This window comes from Falco biarmicus, chromosome 1 (assembly GCF_023638135.1).
Source record: "Falco biarmicus isolate bFalBia1 chromosome 1, bFalBia1.pri, whole genome shotgun sequence".
Classification (NCBI taxonomy): Eukaryota; Metazoa; Chordata; class Aves; order Falconiformes; family Falconidae; genus Falco; species Falco biarmicus.
Window position 1 is genome coordinate 122,818,761 of NC_079288.1, and position 18,656 is coordinate 122,837,416.

General features: G+C 46.3%; 1 protein-coding gene across 5 annotated transcripts in view; it reads left to right on the plus strand.

Moving 5' to 3' along the window:
* Window positions 1–383: 383 nt before the first annotated feature.
* The window catches only part of IRF2 (interferon regulatory factor 2), a 43,233-nt gene continuing 24,960 nt past the window's right edge, over window positions 384–18,656 (plus strand). The window contains exons 1-2 of one of the 5 annotated variants that reach the window (XM_056326326.1): window positions 384–603; window positions 18,393–18,529. In XM_056326326.1, the coding sequence (XP_056182301.1) occupies window positions 18,524–18,529 (6 nt within the window). In that variant the 5' untranslated portion in view covers window positions 384–603; window positions 18,393–18,523. Of the gene's footprint in view, window positions 604–626; window positions 746–1,332; window positions 1,607–16,410; window positions 16,558–18,392; window positions 18,530–18,656 lie in introns of those variants that run through there. The other 4 variants (XM_056326330.1, XM_056326328.1, XM_056326327.1 and 1 more) reach the window with 4 other exon arrangements.

An 18,656-nucleotide genomic window follows, 5' to 3' on the forward strand; every position in this document is an offset into this window, starting at 1 on the left:
ATTTCAGCCACAAATCAAGCGATGAATAAATAAAACGTAAAGATTTCCACGCGGCCAGTCAGCCCTTGAATTACAAATTAAGTGTAAAGGTCCTGCAGCAGCCCGGCGCCTTTGGCACCCAACCCCCCACCCCCCAGCGAAAGGAGGCAGCGGCTCCCCGCCGGCAGCGCGGGGGGTCGGGGAGGAAGGGGGTGACGGGGATGGCGGGGCCGGGGGGCAGCGCGGTGTGATGCGCCGTGCCGTGCCGAGCCGTGCCGTGCCGTGCCGTGCCGTGCCGTGCCGTGCCGTGCCGTGCCGTGCCGTGCCGTGCCGATGACGGGCGCAGCGCGCTTCCGCGCCCGCCGCCGCAGCCCTGCCCCCGCCGCCTGCGCGGCCGGCCCGGCCCGGCGGAGAGGCGGGGGGATTTCCAAGCGCCGGCGGCCTCGCCGCTTCCTCTCCTTGTTTTGCTTTCGATCTGGCCTTTCTCCGCCCGGGCGGAGGCAGTGAACTTTTAGTTTTGCTCCCGCGATTATTCAGCGCCTGTTTTCATTTCCATTTCGCGTCCCCTGGCAACGGCGGTAACCTTGAGGAATTATATAAGGGCCGCGAAAACGGGCCGGCGAGGTAATTTTTAAATCGCTTTCGATTTATTTATTTATTTATTTATAATTTTGCACACACACACACACGCGCGCGCGTTGCCGCTGTTCGGCCGTGCGGGGCGGCGGGGCTCCCGGGGAGATGCGCATCGCTTTAAAAACAAAAGGTCGGGCTGCAGCGGCCGGGGCCGAGCCCCGATCCCGCCGTTGTGGTTGGGGAGGAGGGGGGGGGAGGGGGGCGGAGGGTTGCGGTGGAGATGCGGGGGGGGGGTACCCACTGCCCCCCGGGCGGGGGGCTCCGGCGCTCGGACAAAGGTGGGGGCGTTGGGTTTGGAGGGCCAGGGCGCGGCACGGCCCGGGCCGGGGAGCGGGGCGGCGGGGGCGGGGGGTGGGGGAGCACCCGCACTTGTTGCGGGCCTGGCGGCAGCCGGTAGCTCCGGTAAGGAAAGGCGGGGGGGCGCGGCGGTGGCGCGGGCAGAGGGGCGGCGGGCGGGGGTCGCGGGGGGGGGGGGGGGGGCACGGGCCCCGCGGGGCGGGGGGGGGGCGGGCGGGGCCTGGCTGAGGCGCCGCCCCCCGCCCGGCGGACGGTCCGTTACACAAGCGGCGGGGCGGTGCTGGCGCGCCTCGCTCGCCGCGGCCTGCCCCTGTCCCCGGCTTCGGCGGGCTCGGGGCCTCGGCTGGCGGCGGGGCGGCCGTGCCCCTGCGAGGGGCCGGCGGCGGCGGGGCGGAGGGAGCGGGGGCTGGCGCCGCGAGCGGAGCGGGGCCTGGCGGGGCCGCCGCGGGTGGGTCCCGTGGGCCCGGCGGAAGGAGGAAGCGCTGCGCGGGGCCGCCCGGGGCAGGCCGCCGGGGGGCTGCGGGCCTTCCCGCCTCCAGGGCTTACAGCAAACACACCTCGAGCGAGCAAGCGTTCCTGCCCTGGTCCCCCCGCCCCGTCCCTCCCCCGTACGGTCTCGGTGAACCCAGCGCTAGCGAGTGCGCCATTTGCACGCTTTGGCCTCCGCCAGCCGCAGGAAGGGCCTCTCTCTCCGGTGGGTACGGGCAGCGCTGCCACGTCGTGGCCTTCAGCGCCTGGCGCAGCGCTGTGCAGCCCCCGCCAGCCAGCGAGGGCCGGGCCCGGCGTGCCTGCCCCCGGCGGGATTTATGAACGGGGGTTCTGGCTGTGCGTGGTGCCGAGGGTAAACTCCAAGCGGCTGGCAACGTCTGGGGTCAAAGTTGCAAGTGCTGGAGGAATTGCATCCCTTAGCCCAGGTTCCCAGCAGCATTTCGGGCTTTTAATTCCCATTACGATTACTGTCAGCTCCCAGACGGCCGTGTTGGAGGCTTATTTATTTAGACACCGAGCTCAGATAAAGGAATCTCGGAGCACGGAACTTTGCTCCTGGTTAGTGTTCGGGCATAATTTACAGCTCGGCTCGCTGCGCTAAGGTCTTGCGGACAGCAGTCTCTTGAACGTAGGAGTGGTTGTAAACTACAGCCTCAGTTTCTGGAGGTGAAATACGGCGTGTTTAATTTTGCGTTTGTTTTATTTTAAGTCTTAATGGGTTTGCATATAACAGCCTTTGCAGAATGGCAGCGTTAGTACCATAAAAAGAGAGTAGAGTGGAGCCGCAACGTTTAGATTCATCCTGATATGGAAACGGTGACATAAAAGTAGCAGAACTGATCTGCGAGGCAGATGGCTTCCATCTGAATTGCAGTCTTTCCATGCCACCAGCCCCTTCGGAGACATCAGTGTCCTTCTTCTCTGGCCCCTGCTGGTAAAGTCCCATGGGGGAGTTATTTCACGTGCCCCTTGGGTGGCCGCGTTCCTCTTCACTGGTAAAAGGTGGTGGAAGGTCTGAGAGTGCCGAGTCCTTTGACACGGTGTGGCTTTATCACGGTCACGTGCTACGCTGCAGCTCTTTCTTCAGCTAGGTACAGGCATGGCGAGGTGTCAAGTCTGCTGATGTTGGGGTTAGCCCGCTGAGGCTTACAGTCCTAGCCTTTATTTGACACATACCTCTGCAGTGCCTCCCAGTTACGTGCTGGCTAGAAAAGTGACAGATTTCAAAAGATGCCAGTCTTTTGAGAAGAGCTGTTCATCGCAGGCCATGCTGCATGGAAAGGGGTAGCTTAGAGAGGTATGGGAAGTAACGTACGGACTGTTGGGAAGGGGGGGTAAAGACCCCAGTCTCCATTGTGTGGTGGGCTTTGATATGTGGGGCCCGGTGGTGTTAGAGAGAGGAAGAGTCTTAATGCACAGTTGAGAAAATGATGCAGAAAAAAGGCGCCAAGAGTCAAGAGGAAATGGAAATATTTTTTAATAGAAAGAGTCCACATTAGAAGAATGGGCTTTGTGTAAATGTATTTGCAGCCAGGCTATGTGTGCCTTAAATTAAAACATGTATTTATTTATATATAATACGTATATATTAGTATAAGTTTAAAAAACAAATGGTGGGGAAAAGTTGACAGGTGAAGAAAAGTTTCACAGGACACATCCTTTCTTGGAAGAGGAGCATCATCCCCATGGTTTTAAAACATTTCCATGATGTAATACTTGGAGTATCAGAAACTTTATGCAAGCTCAGGTATTATGAAGACAGACTACAGATGACAAGAGAGAGGACAGAGTGGCTAGCGCATGCATGAAGCGGGATGCTTTTTGTTAGAGGTAATAACTGTTTTAGGAAGTAGCATGGGCTGTCATGAATTGATGCTCTAGGTCTGTGTAGGAAGAGCAGAGATTAGGGCTACATGACCATCTGTCTGTCCAACCAAGATGTTGGAAACAACTCTCATACATTAAGGGAGAGTAGCGAAGGTACAGAAGTAGGAAATACTATGATAATTGGAGGCTTCAGTTGCTCCCATGTGTATTTTGTCATGCTCCAATGTGAAATTCGCCAGGGTACTAACATTTTAGGTGCCAAAACCCCCTACTTCCTGGGTGTAGCTTGTAAGGGTGGGTACTCTGTGGGTAGCAACTCTGGATAAGATCCTGGCCAGGAAGAATTAAGTTCAGAATTTTACATTAAAAATGCCAGCCAGCTATGATGTGACAGTGACCATAATGTACTTTGACTCAATGTTGCTTCAGGAGCAGTAAAGCCAAGGGTTGTTGCAGCAGTGTTTAATTTTCTAAAGAAAATCTTCATTGGGGGTGGGGTGGGGGAATGAATAGAATGGTGAGAGGCAGCCAAAAGTGTAGAATACTTGCAGGTGGCATGTAATTCTTCAAAGACACTGTAGTAAAGGCTCAGAGCGATTGCATGGCATCTGTCAGAAATACCAAAAAAGCCGAGCAGGCTGACGAGGAAAGTAAAGGAGCTCAGTAGAAGTAAAAAGACGTCTTGCAAAAGGTAAAACTTTGTCAACAAATGGGGAAGGTGGCAAAGAACATAAAATTGTATTGAACACAATAAGGTAGGCCAAAAAGAGTCATGGAACAAGTTGCTAAAGGCAAGAAAACAATTAGTAAATCGTCTTTGAAATGCATGAAAAGCAGGAAGCCTGCTGATAAGTGATCCATGCATGCCTTGAAGGAGGAGTGCCCAAGGAAGATAAAGTCACAGCAGAAGAGCGAAACAAGTTCTTTCAGCCTTGCTTCACTGAGGAAGAGATTCTCTTGCAGGAGGCTTTTTTTTTTTTTTTTTTTCTTTTTTTTTTTTTTAAGGAGTGAGCGTATTCGAGGGTTTCACCCAAGCTGAAGTGTCTGTAGGAGAGGGTATCAGAATGAACCACTGAGAAGGATGATAGATGGCAGGAGGTGGTACTTGTTGAAGTGTTTTGAAGGAACTTAAAATATGAAATTGCTGATACATTGCTGGTTGCATGTAACTTGTTGTGTAGGCCTGCCTTGGTGCTCCAGGAATAGAAGGTGACAAATGAGCTGTCAATTTTTCAAGGTTTCTGAGGAGACTGGTAACTCCAAGGTGGTCATTTTTGTTTGCCAGAGACTGGTGAATGGGACCAGTGAACACGAGTATAAATGGGATACATTGACAGACTAGACCTGAACTTTGTTGAGGAGTTTCATGAGTCTTCTGGAGTTGTCTAAAGGCATTGCTGAGCTGTTGTTGGATGTCTGGTTGATAAAGTCCTCAACAAAGCATGGCCAGTTTCAAAGTGGGATCGGGTTGCTCCATGTTGTATGGTTGTGGTCAGTTTGCTCAATGGACAGAGATTGTCAGTTGTTCCCCTGCAGTCTGGCCGGTGTCTGTGTCTATGGTGTTCAACGGATGGAGGAAGGATTAGTGGTGATGTGACGAGTTTGCTGGTTGTATTAACTCATTTGAAGCATGAAAATCCCAAAGGCTGAACCACAAAGACTGCAGAAGTATCTTATATTGAATGTACAAGTGTAAGTTTGCAAATGAAATTCAGTACAGACCGGTGTAAGTGTAATGCACATGGAAGGGAACACAATCTTAATTTCTGTACACAAGGATGAAGTTTAAATTGACTTTTTACTCAGGAAAAGATGGTATAACACAGATAATCCTGTGAAAAGATAAGCTTTGTGCCCAGAAGTGGCTAAGGAAGAAGAGGGCAGGTTAGGAATTCTTGGGAAGAAGTAAAAAAATAAAACCCACTGTCACGGTACTGTAAACCCACGTTGCTCCCCTCTCTTGAACAGTGTTAACAATTTTTGTCCCCCATATCAAAAAGGATGTAGTGAAAGTGAGCTACAGAGAAGGGCATCAAAGATGGATCAAGGATACAAAAGGGCTTTTGTGAAAGAGTTAAGTAGCTTGGAAAAGAAGTGACTGCAGAGAATGTGGGGATGTTCTTCAAATCATTAGTGTAGTGAAGAAAGTGAATAGATAATAGTACAGATAAGATAAACACCACCCAAATGAAACAATTGGGAGGAAGCTTTAAAACAACAAAATTCATGTCCTGCAGTACACCAGTTGTGCTCAGGGCAACTGCATGTATGTCAGGAGTTTACGTGGGTTCACGAGTGATTAGGCGGTCTGTGGGAGAGAAACTTGCTGTACAACTTAGCAGTCAGAACAGTTCAGTATCAAATTTTGGGCACTGACTGCCAACAAAGAGCTACTGCAGATGTCGATCAAGTATTATTGCAGAAAACTGCAAATAGACACCTCCACTGAGAAGTGTAAGCTATGGTCCATTTGCAGATAACATAGAGAAGCGAGACCCGTGCATTGCCCTTTGTTGTGTGAATCTTGTGGTATAAGATCTTATGAAACTTCAGCAAAAAAAAAAATGTTTCTGTGATGTGCCTGTTGAATCTGTGCTTGTTAACCTGACACAAGTTACAGTCAGGTTAACTGGAGCCTGTATGCCTTTAAGATTGCATAGGAGTGGTACCCCAGCAAAATGTCTCTGATGTTTGCAGGATTAGAATCTGTTTATATTTTGTGGATCTTATATTGAAAGTTATGGTCCATTTGTAAGGTAAAGAAGCAAAACTAATCACGTGTTACTCTTACTTATCTCTGTGACTCTTTTGTAAAGATTGCCCTTTTGAAACTCGATTCTTCAAAGGCCTGTGATGATTGTGATAATGAGGGCATAAACCATAAGGTAGTGTTTACTGAAGTTTTATTACAGTTTATGGTGCTATAAGCTTTGATTAGCATAAAACATTTTCTCGTTTGTCCTTGGAGACCACAAGCACAAAAGCACAACAAATAAGCAAGCCAAAAAAATTCTGGGTACAGTGAATGAGAGAAACAGATTTATTAAGTTGCATATTCCTCATGTATGAATAACATTATGGAAAAAATCGTTCAGTGTAATCAAATAATTTCCCCTTGTTTTTTTTCTCAGAAGTTTTGTTGGAACTGTATGAAGGTTCTTCCTTGTATTGACGATGTGTGAACTCTTGTGTTAAGATTAAAATAGTAAGGAAAACTGGAATCAGCAATTAACAGTTAGCGGAAGGGAATACATGCTAATAGTTAAGAGTTTAATGTCTGCATGTATATCTACACACATACATTTATGCACACATACATACCTACATATATAAAAAGTGTAAAATCAGATGGTTTGTATGTAGCTTAAATAACATTGTACAGCACACGTTTCTTATTGATAGACTGTAAAACGTTTGTAAAACTTGCTCTTCCATCTAGTGCTGGACATGTTTTCAATTTCTTGGAAGTTGATGAAAAATTAGGTTTTTTGAATAAGCTACAGGGAAAAGAAAGAAGTGGTAAGCAGTAAAGCTTTCTTAATGTGTAGTATACTTGCAAGCCTGGCTTTGTGTACATTGGAAATCTTCTGACCCCTTTTCTTGGGGGAAGATGGCAACAAACGTAGAGCAGTGTGACCACTGTACAAGGCAAACATTTTATCCTGTTACAGCTTGGACAGGCATCCAGGAACAAATCCACCTGCATGTGGCATGTTGTTTCACCCAAGGTACAGAGCTAAATTCTAACTTTAAAATATTTTAACATTCAGTTTTTGCTCTATAGGTTGCTAGCTCTCACGATGAGCTTGTAGGTAATAATTTCCATGTTCTTGGCCCTTAAAGCGTAGTGCAGGTTACAGTCTTAATAGCTTTTCAGCTGACCTTTACAGGCTTGGTTTGTAGCTCCCAGCATATCTGGTGTTAGGAATTGTGGTAAGGTGTGGTATAAGCCAAAAGTATTTAAATTTGTCCTTTAGTTTGAATTGCATGTGACAGTGGACGTTGTCAAACCATTTCCTTTTTGCTATAAAATGATTCTAAGTACTTTTTAAAGACTTACATGATTAATATTGATACAGCACAAAAGAAGGAAGGCTTGCTTACAGGTTTTGTTTTAAAAACTCTGAAGTGTGCTTAAGTTCTGCTTTTTTGATGTGTATGGAGGGATATATGTGACTTGAAGGGCTTGATGAGTGCACAGACCGTTGTATATTATAGGAATATCTGTAATATTCCTATGGATACTGGACATTGCTTGACAGCATTACAGGCAAACCTCTTACACCTTTATCTAAGCAAGATAGTGCCTTAATTCTTTAATAAATTAAGATAGCAGTAAGTTTAGGTCTTTATGTGCTTTTCATGCATATATGCAACGTGGATGTGGTGCATGATACGGACTTTTGTGCATTTTGTGTATTGGCTGAATTAAGGTGTTTTGGTGAATTGTGTAAATGTGCTTTATATGCAGCTGAGAGATGAAGCCAGTGGAAAATACTGAACTACTGAATTTAATTGGATGTGGCATATAAATCTGTAAGATCAAAATCAAACACCCTCACCCGCAAACACATTCCAAAATTGTGACAGCATCTTAAAAAGTTTTATCTAAAACAAAAATAATTCCACAGTAGGAAAAAAGGTGGGGTAGAAGACTAATGTTTTGAAATTACTGAAAGCTTTCCTGCAGGATCTGAAGTCCCAACAGTGTTACATGAAAAAAGATGAAAGCAAAACTTGAGGATAGAATTGAAACCAAATATAAACAAAAGTGAAACCGACTCCATTGCTTTTCATTTCCCAGTTGGCAAAAGAAAGAATAAACACAGAGCAAAGAAGCATGAGAGCTCAACTTGAAAAATTAGTTCAATTTTATTTATTTCATCTGTCGGTAAATTTCTCTTCTGCATGGCAGCACTCCTTTGGTAGATTGCATGGTAGGGAGTAGGAGTTGTTCTCTCTGGTTTGTCCGGGCACCACTTCTCCCACCAGCGGTCCGGGTGACGGCCCCGCTGTGCAGGAAGTTGGCGTTTTGAAATGCTGTGGCAAGAGCATACAGAAAGTACAATGGAGGTGATGACATCCAGTATGATGAAAGGGAGCCATTCAGCTGGTAGGTGCGCTGGATTCTATTCACGTTGAGATTTACGTTAATAGGATCAGGTATAAAATATGTGGTGGGCTTGGTTCTTGTTCCCTCCCTTTGGGACTGTCTGCTTAGATCTGGGTCAGATCAACAGTAACCCAAAGATGTTACCTGATACCAGCTTTGCTGATGGCGTGAAATGACTGCAAATGGTTTCACTCCATTTCCACAGATCAGTCAACAGCTAGAAGGTCCTTTTTGACCTTGAGAATTAGCTGGTGAATTAGTCAAAGGATGGCCAAACAAAAAAAGGTGGCCGTGGAATCTCAAATGAGTATCCTTCTCATACGTAGAGATGCATGCTCCTGGGCTGTATCAGCAAAAAGGTTGGGTGCTGGGGAGAAGCTTGGACAATTGCTGCTCCGCTGAAGCTGTACTACTCTGAAATGAAAGACTTTAATTCCAGAGGTCCAATTCTCACACATTGGCACACATTGCATTCGAGCGTATAAAACCTAAATTCTTTGGATGCCGAAACCGTACTGGAGCTTTGAGATTGATGAGGGAAGCTGATGAAGACTAGCTTTGTTCAGTTTAATAATATTTAGCCAGCTTAGATGAGAAATGAAGATGAGTTCAGTGGTCTCACTGTAGCTCAGTAGTATTTTAGGAAAGTTCCAAGATAGAAATAGCTGCTGCAGATCAGAAATTCAGGCTGTCTCGTTGCTGTTGGTCTGTGGTCAACACAAAAACTTTAAATTAAGAGCACATTTTGTAACCGATCCTATTAACTATTCATATCTCAACATGAAAATGCATTAAGAAGTTCCTGTGTGTCCTGTGGCAGTGGAAGGAGTAGCATTTTTATCAAAAGGAGAATTACATCATACCGTTTCAACATGTGTCAGTATTAAGCTTTTAATTTTTCGCACTCTTTTAAGTGCAAGCCTTTCAAGTATATGTACAAAGGAAAGACATTTCTCTCTTAAGTTCTCCAGTATCAAGCAGTATCTCTGTAATAACTAATTCAATTTATTTTTTGTGCTCAACACATCTGCTTCTTTCATGGTGCTATTTTTGTAACCGTAAATAAGTGCATGTGACAGACATGTTTCCAGTTCACAGTGTGGATGATTCAGAGGATCCCAGCCCCCAAGTCTGTGCCTGCTGTGGTCTGTCTGTAAAGAAAGCACCTTAAGTAAGCAGGAGAGCGTTTTTTACAGATCTGAAATAGCATATACTTTTCTTTCTTTAATGCCTTCTCTTGCAAGGGAAGGAGAAACTCCTTTCTTGAAAGGGCTGGTTCTGGTGCTCGCGGTGAGGTTAAGCAGAGGTAGTTCTTGTCTTTCGCCCTTGGTTCTGGGTGCTTGCACTAGCGATTAGAAGTTTGGGTAGCAGAAGTGTAGGTGTGGGTTAGCTATTAACTTCAGTGGTAGAAACTTCCCTTGCCCAGACAATAAAATGAAAGGTTTAAGCAAATATTAAATCACACTTTAGTGTAGTGTGCAAATACTTTTTGCTGTGTGTTGCAGAACAGTATGTTATACAAACAAAGGCAGCTGTGAGAAACAAGCCCAGTCCGAGCAAGGTGGATTACATCAGGTGCAGGTCACGGCCGGTGAATGTGTAAACTCTTCCTCGAACACGTTTCTCAGTGTTAGCTGTCTGGAATAATTTTTCTGCCTCTCTTGAGTGCCTCTAAAATGTCACTGTCTTATCTGCAATCCTGCCTGAGCCTTGCAAGCCACCAGTGTGGGAACATTGAGATTAAGGACTTTTGGTTTATGATGGCTGCTTTTCTTATATATAGCACCCTATAAAGCACTGACCCTGTGTTTAGGCAGAAGAATGCTAGACAGGACATGGAGATGAAGTCTGCCCAGGCTTTAAAAAGTATTTTTACAGCTTAAGATTCTGATCTTGCAGATACTTGCATGTGTGATTTTCCATTGCTTTCAGAGGGACATGTGTAGGAAACATGTTGTGCTTGTTAAAAGTTTTAGGGATGTCTCCTGTACATTTAGTCGCAGAGCTTGTAAGAGTGTGTTAGTCTAACGGCCACGGGGAAACATAAAAATCCTGGTGAGTTGCAACAGTGTGATAAAACAAGTGAGTCTTGATAATTGTTTGAGCCTTAATAGCCTTCTAATTTTCACCAGGCTGGAAAATTCTTTATGAATCAGGTGTCGAATGCTGAGTTTTCCTGCCAGCTTTCAAGAACGCGCAGGGTTTGACTTCCATGGATGCTGACTGACACAGCTAAGCGGCAGCAGCTATTACATGTGGGTATGCAGGACTGGATTTGTATGTGAGCACTTAATTCCAGAATAAAATTGATTTATTGGGGGATAACTGCTCCCCAATGCAAGGAATTAATTATGCCGTGACAACCATGCCAGCAATTTTCTTGTTGTAAACAAGCCCTTCCCAAACTTGTCTGAGTGAAGTACAGCTCCACTACTGAGCAGTCACCACCTCTCTTCTGAGCAGCTTCTGGGGGGGAAAAATAGATACTGAAGAGAAATCTTGATCAATTATCAGATGTAACAAAAAGCTTAAGAAGCAAATAAATCAGGTAAAATGTATGGCTGCTTTTGAGACTCCTGGAGGAAGTGGTAGGGGGAGAGTTTTCTGTAATCACATGCTTTTAACTATCACCTGCATAGATCCGTTGTTTTGGTGATGCCACCAGAATCTGGCATCTTCATCTTCACTCCAGGCAAGACCTGGGAAACAAATGAAAAGAAACGCCCAGGAACAAAGTATTCCTTTAAAGCTGAAAGTAAAACAATCATTTTGTATTGTCACCAGACTTGCAGACATTGATGTGCGTACAGATGATCATCGTGGCAAGGATTCTGCGGAGATGATCTTTAACAGTCTATTTGTTAGAAGCCTGGGCCAAGTTCCCAGCTGATGTAAGTCACTGCGATGCCAGAGAAGTGAATGGGCTCAGCCACAGACATTGTGTTGTTCAAGTGTCATGATAATATTCAATGCAGGCGCCAGTGCAAGGGAAATTTTATTGTAGGTATTGAGAGGTTGAAGTGTTGTTTCACTACAGCCAAGTCCAGAAGCAAAAAAACAGCCTTCTGGTTCTGGTGTATTAAAATCAGATGGCTTTTCTTCAGTGCAGTTCTAGTCTGTGAATCCAAGGCTACTTTTAATGATGCCTGAGATCACTGCAAAGTAACAACTCATGTCTTTGCTGCTGAGGGAGAATAAGCTTTGCATGGAAACCAAAGGAAAGAGTCTGTTTTGATGTGTAATGTCTGAATCCCAGCCAGGGCATGTTAACACCCTTTGGGTGGAACAGAAATGCTATAGGGGTGATGAAACATGCTATATACAGTATGAGTTCCCATTGTACGTTTTCCTGGGCATGTTTGTCATGCAGTCTGTAATGCTATTTCAATATGTTTGAGGTATTCGCTGCCTTTGTTTTGTTTGGGGTTTTATTTTTCTTGGAGGGACTGTCGAGTTGGTTGGTGTTCTTCACCCCCTGTCCCCGTAGAGTGCAAGGGCTTTGCTGCCTTCTGCCTTCGTGTATCTTTCTCAGGTACAGCAGGATGAGAGGAGGGCATGCTGAGTGCTTCCCTCCTCCTCCATCTGCCTTCAGCTCCCTGCAGCCCAAAGTGGGCACGGCCTGGCCCCTCCAGAGCTTGGGAAGTTGGGTAGCTGTTGCTAGCTTGAATCTGTCACACAGCAGCCTCGGTTCCCAGGTGTTTCACCACCCCACCAAGCTTTCCCCTTACGAGCCATTGTGCTGTGTTTGGTTTAGGAACCTGGGGAAGCAGCTGAAGTATTGCTTCTTGATTGCCTGTACAGGTTCTTCCTAATGACCAGGCCATTCCTTACACTAGTTCGCCCAGGACCTGTGCCCTCCTGCCTTGCCTGCTCTCCAATTCTTGGCTTTCCATCCTGTTTTGATGGAGTTTGCTCCTTCCTGCAGGCACCTGAGCAAATAAGATACCACCTTTCCAGCCCGCGGTGAATTATTTTTCTTGGTGATGGACAGGAAGGATATAGCGTGCTCATGGTGCCTTTGTTGCTGCCACCAAAGTGTTAGGAATGAGCAGGAAAAATACTACCATTGCTGCAGCGTGGAGCAAGTGTTATAGCCAGCACAGGAGCTGGATCTGCGCAGCAGCCAGCCGTGGGGTATGCTTGAAGGGAGTGCAAGGCAAGAGATGCTTAGTGATAAGCAAATGCGCCAGCAGAGTTGCAACGTTTCCCCCATCCCTCCCTGTTCAACAGAGCATCACTGACAGAGTATTCTTAGGGAACAAAAGAGGCACCATTACATGCAATTAAAAGACCAGAGAGGGTGGGTTTTGCTGTCTAACTGTATGTAAATCCAGAAAGTCTCTTACAGGATTTTATGTGTTGCCTTGCTTCCTATCTGTTTTCAGAGACAAGAGCCTCAGGGTTTTATTTTGAACTCTTAACACTTGCACCTCTGAAAACGGCAATGCCCCCTTTTCCTCGTTTACTAATTCTACTTTAATTACATGTTTTGCCGTTGGTTCCAAAAAAGATACAGGTTATTTGCATGATTTGGGATTATCAGGAAGAAGGCATGTGAATTGTGCTTCTGCAGCATCAGTGGTGAGATTCTCCTTCTTGTGGATGGGAAGCACACCAGGCAGAGGTCTGTCTCCCTGCGGGCTGCGGGGTTTTCAGGTGTCCAAAATCAGAGCAGCTGAGTAAAGTGCAGTTCAGTTTGTCAGCGTTTAGCGGTCAATCTCGCATTTCTGAAGTATTTCTGAGCAGGCGAGGCCAACAGGTTTCCTTACCCAGGGAAAGTCTCTATCCCTCTTGACGAGTTTGACTTCCGAGCAGGGCTTTGCTCGGAGTATGTACAGTTCAACCTTTGAAAGGGGCATCCACAGTGGAATAGTTGAAAAAGGTGGTCCTATATGCAAAATCCTATATGAAGGCAGAGTGCGAGCTGTGACCAAGGGACAGAATTTTGCTCCAAATACTGTTCCTTAAAAAAAAAGATCATGTTTCCTTGTATCCTGGAGCAGTCTCGGATCAGGGACAAATACAGAACCCAGTTCTCTGAATCCTAAAATTAGCGTATGGTCTCATTTCAGCATATGTGTTTGGTCACACAGGGTGACTGATGCATTTCTGAACTGCAGCAGCATTAGCAAACAAAGGGAATACTTAAAAAAGTTCTATCAGCAAAGCACAAGTACAAGATGACTTTTTTTTTAAAAAAATTTGTCAGTTCTGTATTTGCGGAGAAAAGAGAAATAGAGACCATGCAATGTTCTGCACGTGTCCTTGGGGAAACATGTTTTTTCACAGCTCTGGGGAAAGGCTGTGGCTTACTTCGCAAATGCATCTCCAGGTATCTTATCCCACCTTACCTTCTCACAACGATTACTGGTATTTCCATAGGCTGGCAAATCTTTTAACTGGCTACTTTTTGATGGGAAAAGATTTGCTTTTTCAGATTTTTTTTTTACTTCCATATATTTTTTTAAAAAATATCAATGGGCATAGAGTACCGCGTGTTTTTGGGATAACCTTTGTGCCTTTTCGGTTATCCAGACCCTGTCAGAGGGAGTGAAACTGAAGGGAAGAGAACATCTTGTACCGCTCAGATTTAATGCCTGCCGTGCCATTGCTTTCACTTTCTGTCTACAGCTGCCGTAATTCTAGTGAAGGGCTCTTCATTCTCAAAGGTAAAACTTTCTGTATGGCAGGAGTGTTACCTCTGTCAGGGAGAAACCGTAAGTCAGACTTACTAGAATGTTTTAGTGGAGAATAGGGAGGAATGCAAGCTCTTTACTGAACTTCATGCAGTGGAAATATTTGTATGTATATATGGATTACAGCCATCACGTCTTTTCTAATGTCTCTTTAAAGACGGACAGCTCTTGAAAGTAACTACTGCTTTTCTAATACCTCTTTAGAAATGAGTGCTGTGAGTTTCCTTCTGAAGGGTCTTGCGTAAAGAATCATAGAAAAATACATCTGTGAAGAAGTGTAGAGTTGAAATTCAGTATGGTTTATTACGTCTTAAGTACGCTGCGGTGGCGGCTACCTGCTCAGTGCGCTTTGTGTGACTCTTAAGGACGTTGCTATGCCCGTGCTTCCTTGTCTTACGCCGTCATGACTCGTCTTTCAGCCGCGTCTGTCTTGGGAAGCCGGCTCGCATGCTTCCCTCCAGGCTGCTGGTATGGTTTCCTTGTGGAAAGCTCACTTTGAATTGCACCTGTGGTAGCAGGAGCGGTGTTACTGTAGCCTCCTCGCGGTCTCCCTGTTCCTGGCCAGGTCCCGGCTCCAGCAGACCCCCCAGCCGTCTGCCCTCTGCCTCACTCTTCCTCCGTGCCTAGCTGGTTGGAGGGTAGCTTCCACCGTGGTTTTGGGGTATCTGGTTGCCAAAAAAAGAGGCTGAACTGACTGCAGGACCAGCAGGAATAGTACAGCGAATAAAGCTTGGAAGAAGGTCAAAATAATCCCTCCATATGCGGGCCATGCTCCTTGCACGGGGCTCGGCTCCTCGCAGCCCCCCGTAGCCTCCCCGTCCAGGAAGGTCCTGCTGAGTTGGGGTTAGTGTCTCTCAGGCTCAGCGCTGCTTTGGGAATAATTCTATTGATGTTTTAATGTCTGTTGATAATATTTAAGCTCCCACCACTGAAAAGGCAACTACCTCTGACTACAGTGCCCTTTAAGAGGGAGGCAGGTGATAAAAATGGAGCAAAAAAAGGGAAACGATATTCATGGGGCTGCCACCCTTAAGACATTTATAGGAGGTGTGGTTAAAATTTTTTCTTTTTTTTTTTTTTTAATTGGAGATTGGCTGTCTTGTTAAGAATGGCAAGTGCTCATAAAATAAATTCCTGACAGGTAGCCCTACTTCCATGTCTAAATGGGCTCCTCTTTTCTTGTTGGGCAGAAAAATGCTTTCTTAGGTCCCATCTGCATTAGCAGTCGACTGTGTTTCTTGGCGATTTGTCTTCCCTTCCCCCACCATGGGACAGTGATAAACCAGTAGAAAAAACAAACAGGAATTATTTTCAACATAATGCCAGAAAATTTGACTCCAGTGTGGGGCTCTGGGAGTTTTAAGCTTTTTCCCATGCTTCCCCCAAAGAGATGCTGGGGGTCAGTACTGTCCCAAGTTTGAAGCTGTGGTCTAAAAGCATGAGGGCTTCATTAGCAGTTTTGGATTAAGAGGTTCCCCCCTGTCCTCCCCAGATGCTCCTTTCCCACTTCCATGCTGGAGTGCCAATCCTGTCTTGGTTGCACTGTCACATGAGTCTTTGAGCAGGATGAGAGCCATGGTCTGGGTTCAAACAGACAAAAAAGGCCTTACAGAAAGAGATGTTGCTTGTAAACCTGCAAAGTTCCTGGTCTTGTTCACAAATCTGCCCATACAAAGAGGCGTGTTACCGTGCAACAAAATTGGGATGGGATCGAAGGGTGATGGAGTGTTGGAGTGTGAGGTGCTCCTTTGCCACTGGTGGAGTTGGAGCTGCTCCCTCCCCCTGCAGCCCCAGCTACCCCCGCTCCTCTCCCTTGGCCTTCTCCAGGGTCTCTCCAAGGTGGGGGAAGATGGTGCCAAGTGACCGATGGCAGGCGTTAAGCCATTTTTCTCCTGGTTAACCCAAGCGTGAAGGTTCAGGCTGGCAAAGGTAAGGGGCTTTGGAGAGGTTTGCTTAGGCTGGTGGGTGGGTACCCACGGCTCAGGAGCTCACAGTGGTGGTGAAGCTGGCGGGTTCTGAAAATACTGGTAGAAATCCACTTGTCCTGATACAAAAAATACAGATAACAGCACATAGCTTCTTCTACGTGTGTAAATGTGCAGGGGAGGCGCAATGTTAGCATTGACCAGGAATAAGAGATAGGTGCATAGGTGCTCCCGGTTTTACAGCCTGCTTCAGATTATAAATGTTGATGTTCTGTTCTCCTCAAAAGGATCGACTGTTTCTGCTTTTTCCTTTCTGCTGGGTAAACACTGGAGAGAGGCTGGAGTGAAGGAACTTGGCATGCCGGCTGTTTTGTATGGCTCACCTTAGTTTCTGGCTTTGCAGGTTTGTTTTATCATTAATGTATTCTGATGGAGGGTGAAGCTGGCTTGATGCTGGGTGATGGCCCCGGAAGCTCTACATGCCTTTGTTGCCTCTTTCGGATAATTTCAAAGGTCTTTCCAAACTTGAATGACTCTTAATGGCAGAAGGTGGTTGTTCCTCTGCTCGTTGATAGATGTACTTCACATTCGCCCGGTAAGAGAGTGCACCCCTTAACCCTGCTTAGGGACAGACGGAGGCTACTTTTAAGGCACTGCTGAAGTTGTTTCTTTCTGTACAAATAGATCACGCATTTGAGAGCTCTGGAGGGGAGATGTGGCACCGTCATTTCCCATAGGCAATTACTCAGTAGAGGTGACTTGGTATTTTCATCGCAAGGATGCTGCTGACGTGCAGCTGCCAAAAAGGCCACCACATTTTAGCACTGCTATGGTCAGTGCTGTCCTGAGGCAGACGGGTCTGGGGTTGTCTTCTGAAGACATTGGGCTTCATGTTTGGCGGCATGTGCTCTAAGAGGAGCACGGGGTGTGTTTTGATGAGCAGAAGCACGCTGTGCTTCTGTCCCCCTGTGAAAGACATTCCTCCAGAAGATGTTCACCGTTCCCTCCAGCTGGACATCATTACACATTCTTTTTTAGCTGGGTTTGGTTTTACTTTCAGATAAACAGATCTGGGGAGCCGTTCCTCCCTTCTCGCAAGCCAAACCTCTTTTCTGATTACCTTGGATTAATTTGCCTTGGAGTGGGTGACAGATGTGACGGTGTGTGCTGACAGCTGCAGGTGCTAATCCTAGAGGAGTCCCAGGGTGCAGAAAAGGAGATGAGCATCACAGCATCTGCAGGGGAGCAGCTGGGGAAGCCCCTGGGGACGTGGGAGGAAGAGACGACTGGTTCGACTGTGCCATTTTGGGCAAGACCAGCTTCCTTGCAGTAGCAATGTTGGCAGCTTTCTCGTCTCCTGAAATGCTTTGCTTCTGCACAAAGGCAGCTTCTGTTTCTTCCGTGTTGCCTGTCCCAAGTGGGATTTGTTGCCGCTGCCTTCAAGATGACTTTTCTGCGTTCTAATTTGTTCATTCAGATGGGCTTGGAATTTGTCTTAGGGGCTCATTACTCAGAAGACAAGTCCCACTGCTAAATGGGAGCGCTCATTGAATGCTGAAGATGATGCACAGTGTTTCCAGGAATTGTCTCAAAGTGCATGCATACTTAAAGATATCTTACAAAGAAATGCGTCTCAGATGATCATTGCATCTGCTTGTTTCTTCCTTGACAGACACCTAAAAATTTTGCTCATGGTTTTAGTACTTTGCCATTTGCATTTTTCAGCTTTGACCCAATGTTTAGCAGCAGAAGACAGTATAGCTCTCCTGTACACACTCTGCAGCCTGGAGGAGGATCATTGGTGCTAAGTGGTGGGGGCTGCAGCGGCATGGCTGGCTGCTTGCCACCATCCTGGGGGCCAAAAAAGCTGCACCCGCATCGCTCTTGCCCAGAAAACAGCTTCCCTCTTGCACAGAGGGCGGATTTGCACAAGGGCTTGGCCGCTGTCGGGTTCTGAGGTTGGCTGTTTTTTCGTGTCTGACCTGAACCTGAAAGGGAGCTGAGCAGTTGCAACCATTTTCTGAGCTATTTTAGAAATTTGTAGTTACTGGAAAACGCTGCGGCTGAAGCACAAGTGACCAGCTCCACACAGTAGTAAATCAAATGCCAATATGTTTGCAAAGAGATTAGTGTGAGCACGGCTGCTGGTACATTCCCTGGACACATCAAAGAGCCTTATTGTTGCACTCAGGTTTTAATTCCTTATTAGTTTCAGGAAATGCATGTCCTCAGAGCAATGAGAGGAAACTTTGAACGTTTTTCTTCCTCTTGTGCTGGGTGTGGGCTTGGTACTGCCTAATTGTTAGTCTGTCCGATGCCTGTACTCCCATAGGAAGCAAGAACAAACCCATTTACATTTGTGGCATTGCTTTGTGCTTTCAAATATGTGGCCTACTCATTTTTTTCTTTTTTCTTTTTTTTTTTTTGAAGATCAAAGGTGGCAAGAATAGCGGAGCAGAGAATTTAAGAATGATGCAGAGAACACAGATGTGAAGAACAAAGGGGAGAGGAAGGAGCTGAGCCCGGTGCAGAGGGGGAGCGGAGGAGAAGAAGCAGCCTAAATGCAAGTACTTGAACATGGAGATGATGGGTTGCAGGCTGCTTAGCAGGAGTTTGATGTGGTGCTTTAATCTGCATCTAGTGCCGGTTGGCATTTTCAGAGCGGTGCCTAAGATCAATTAATGTTTTTAAAAT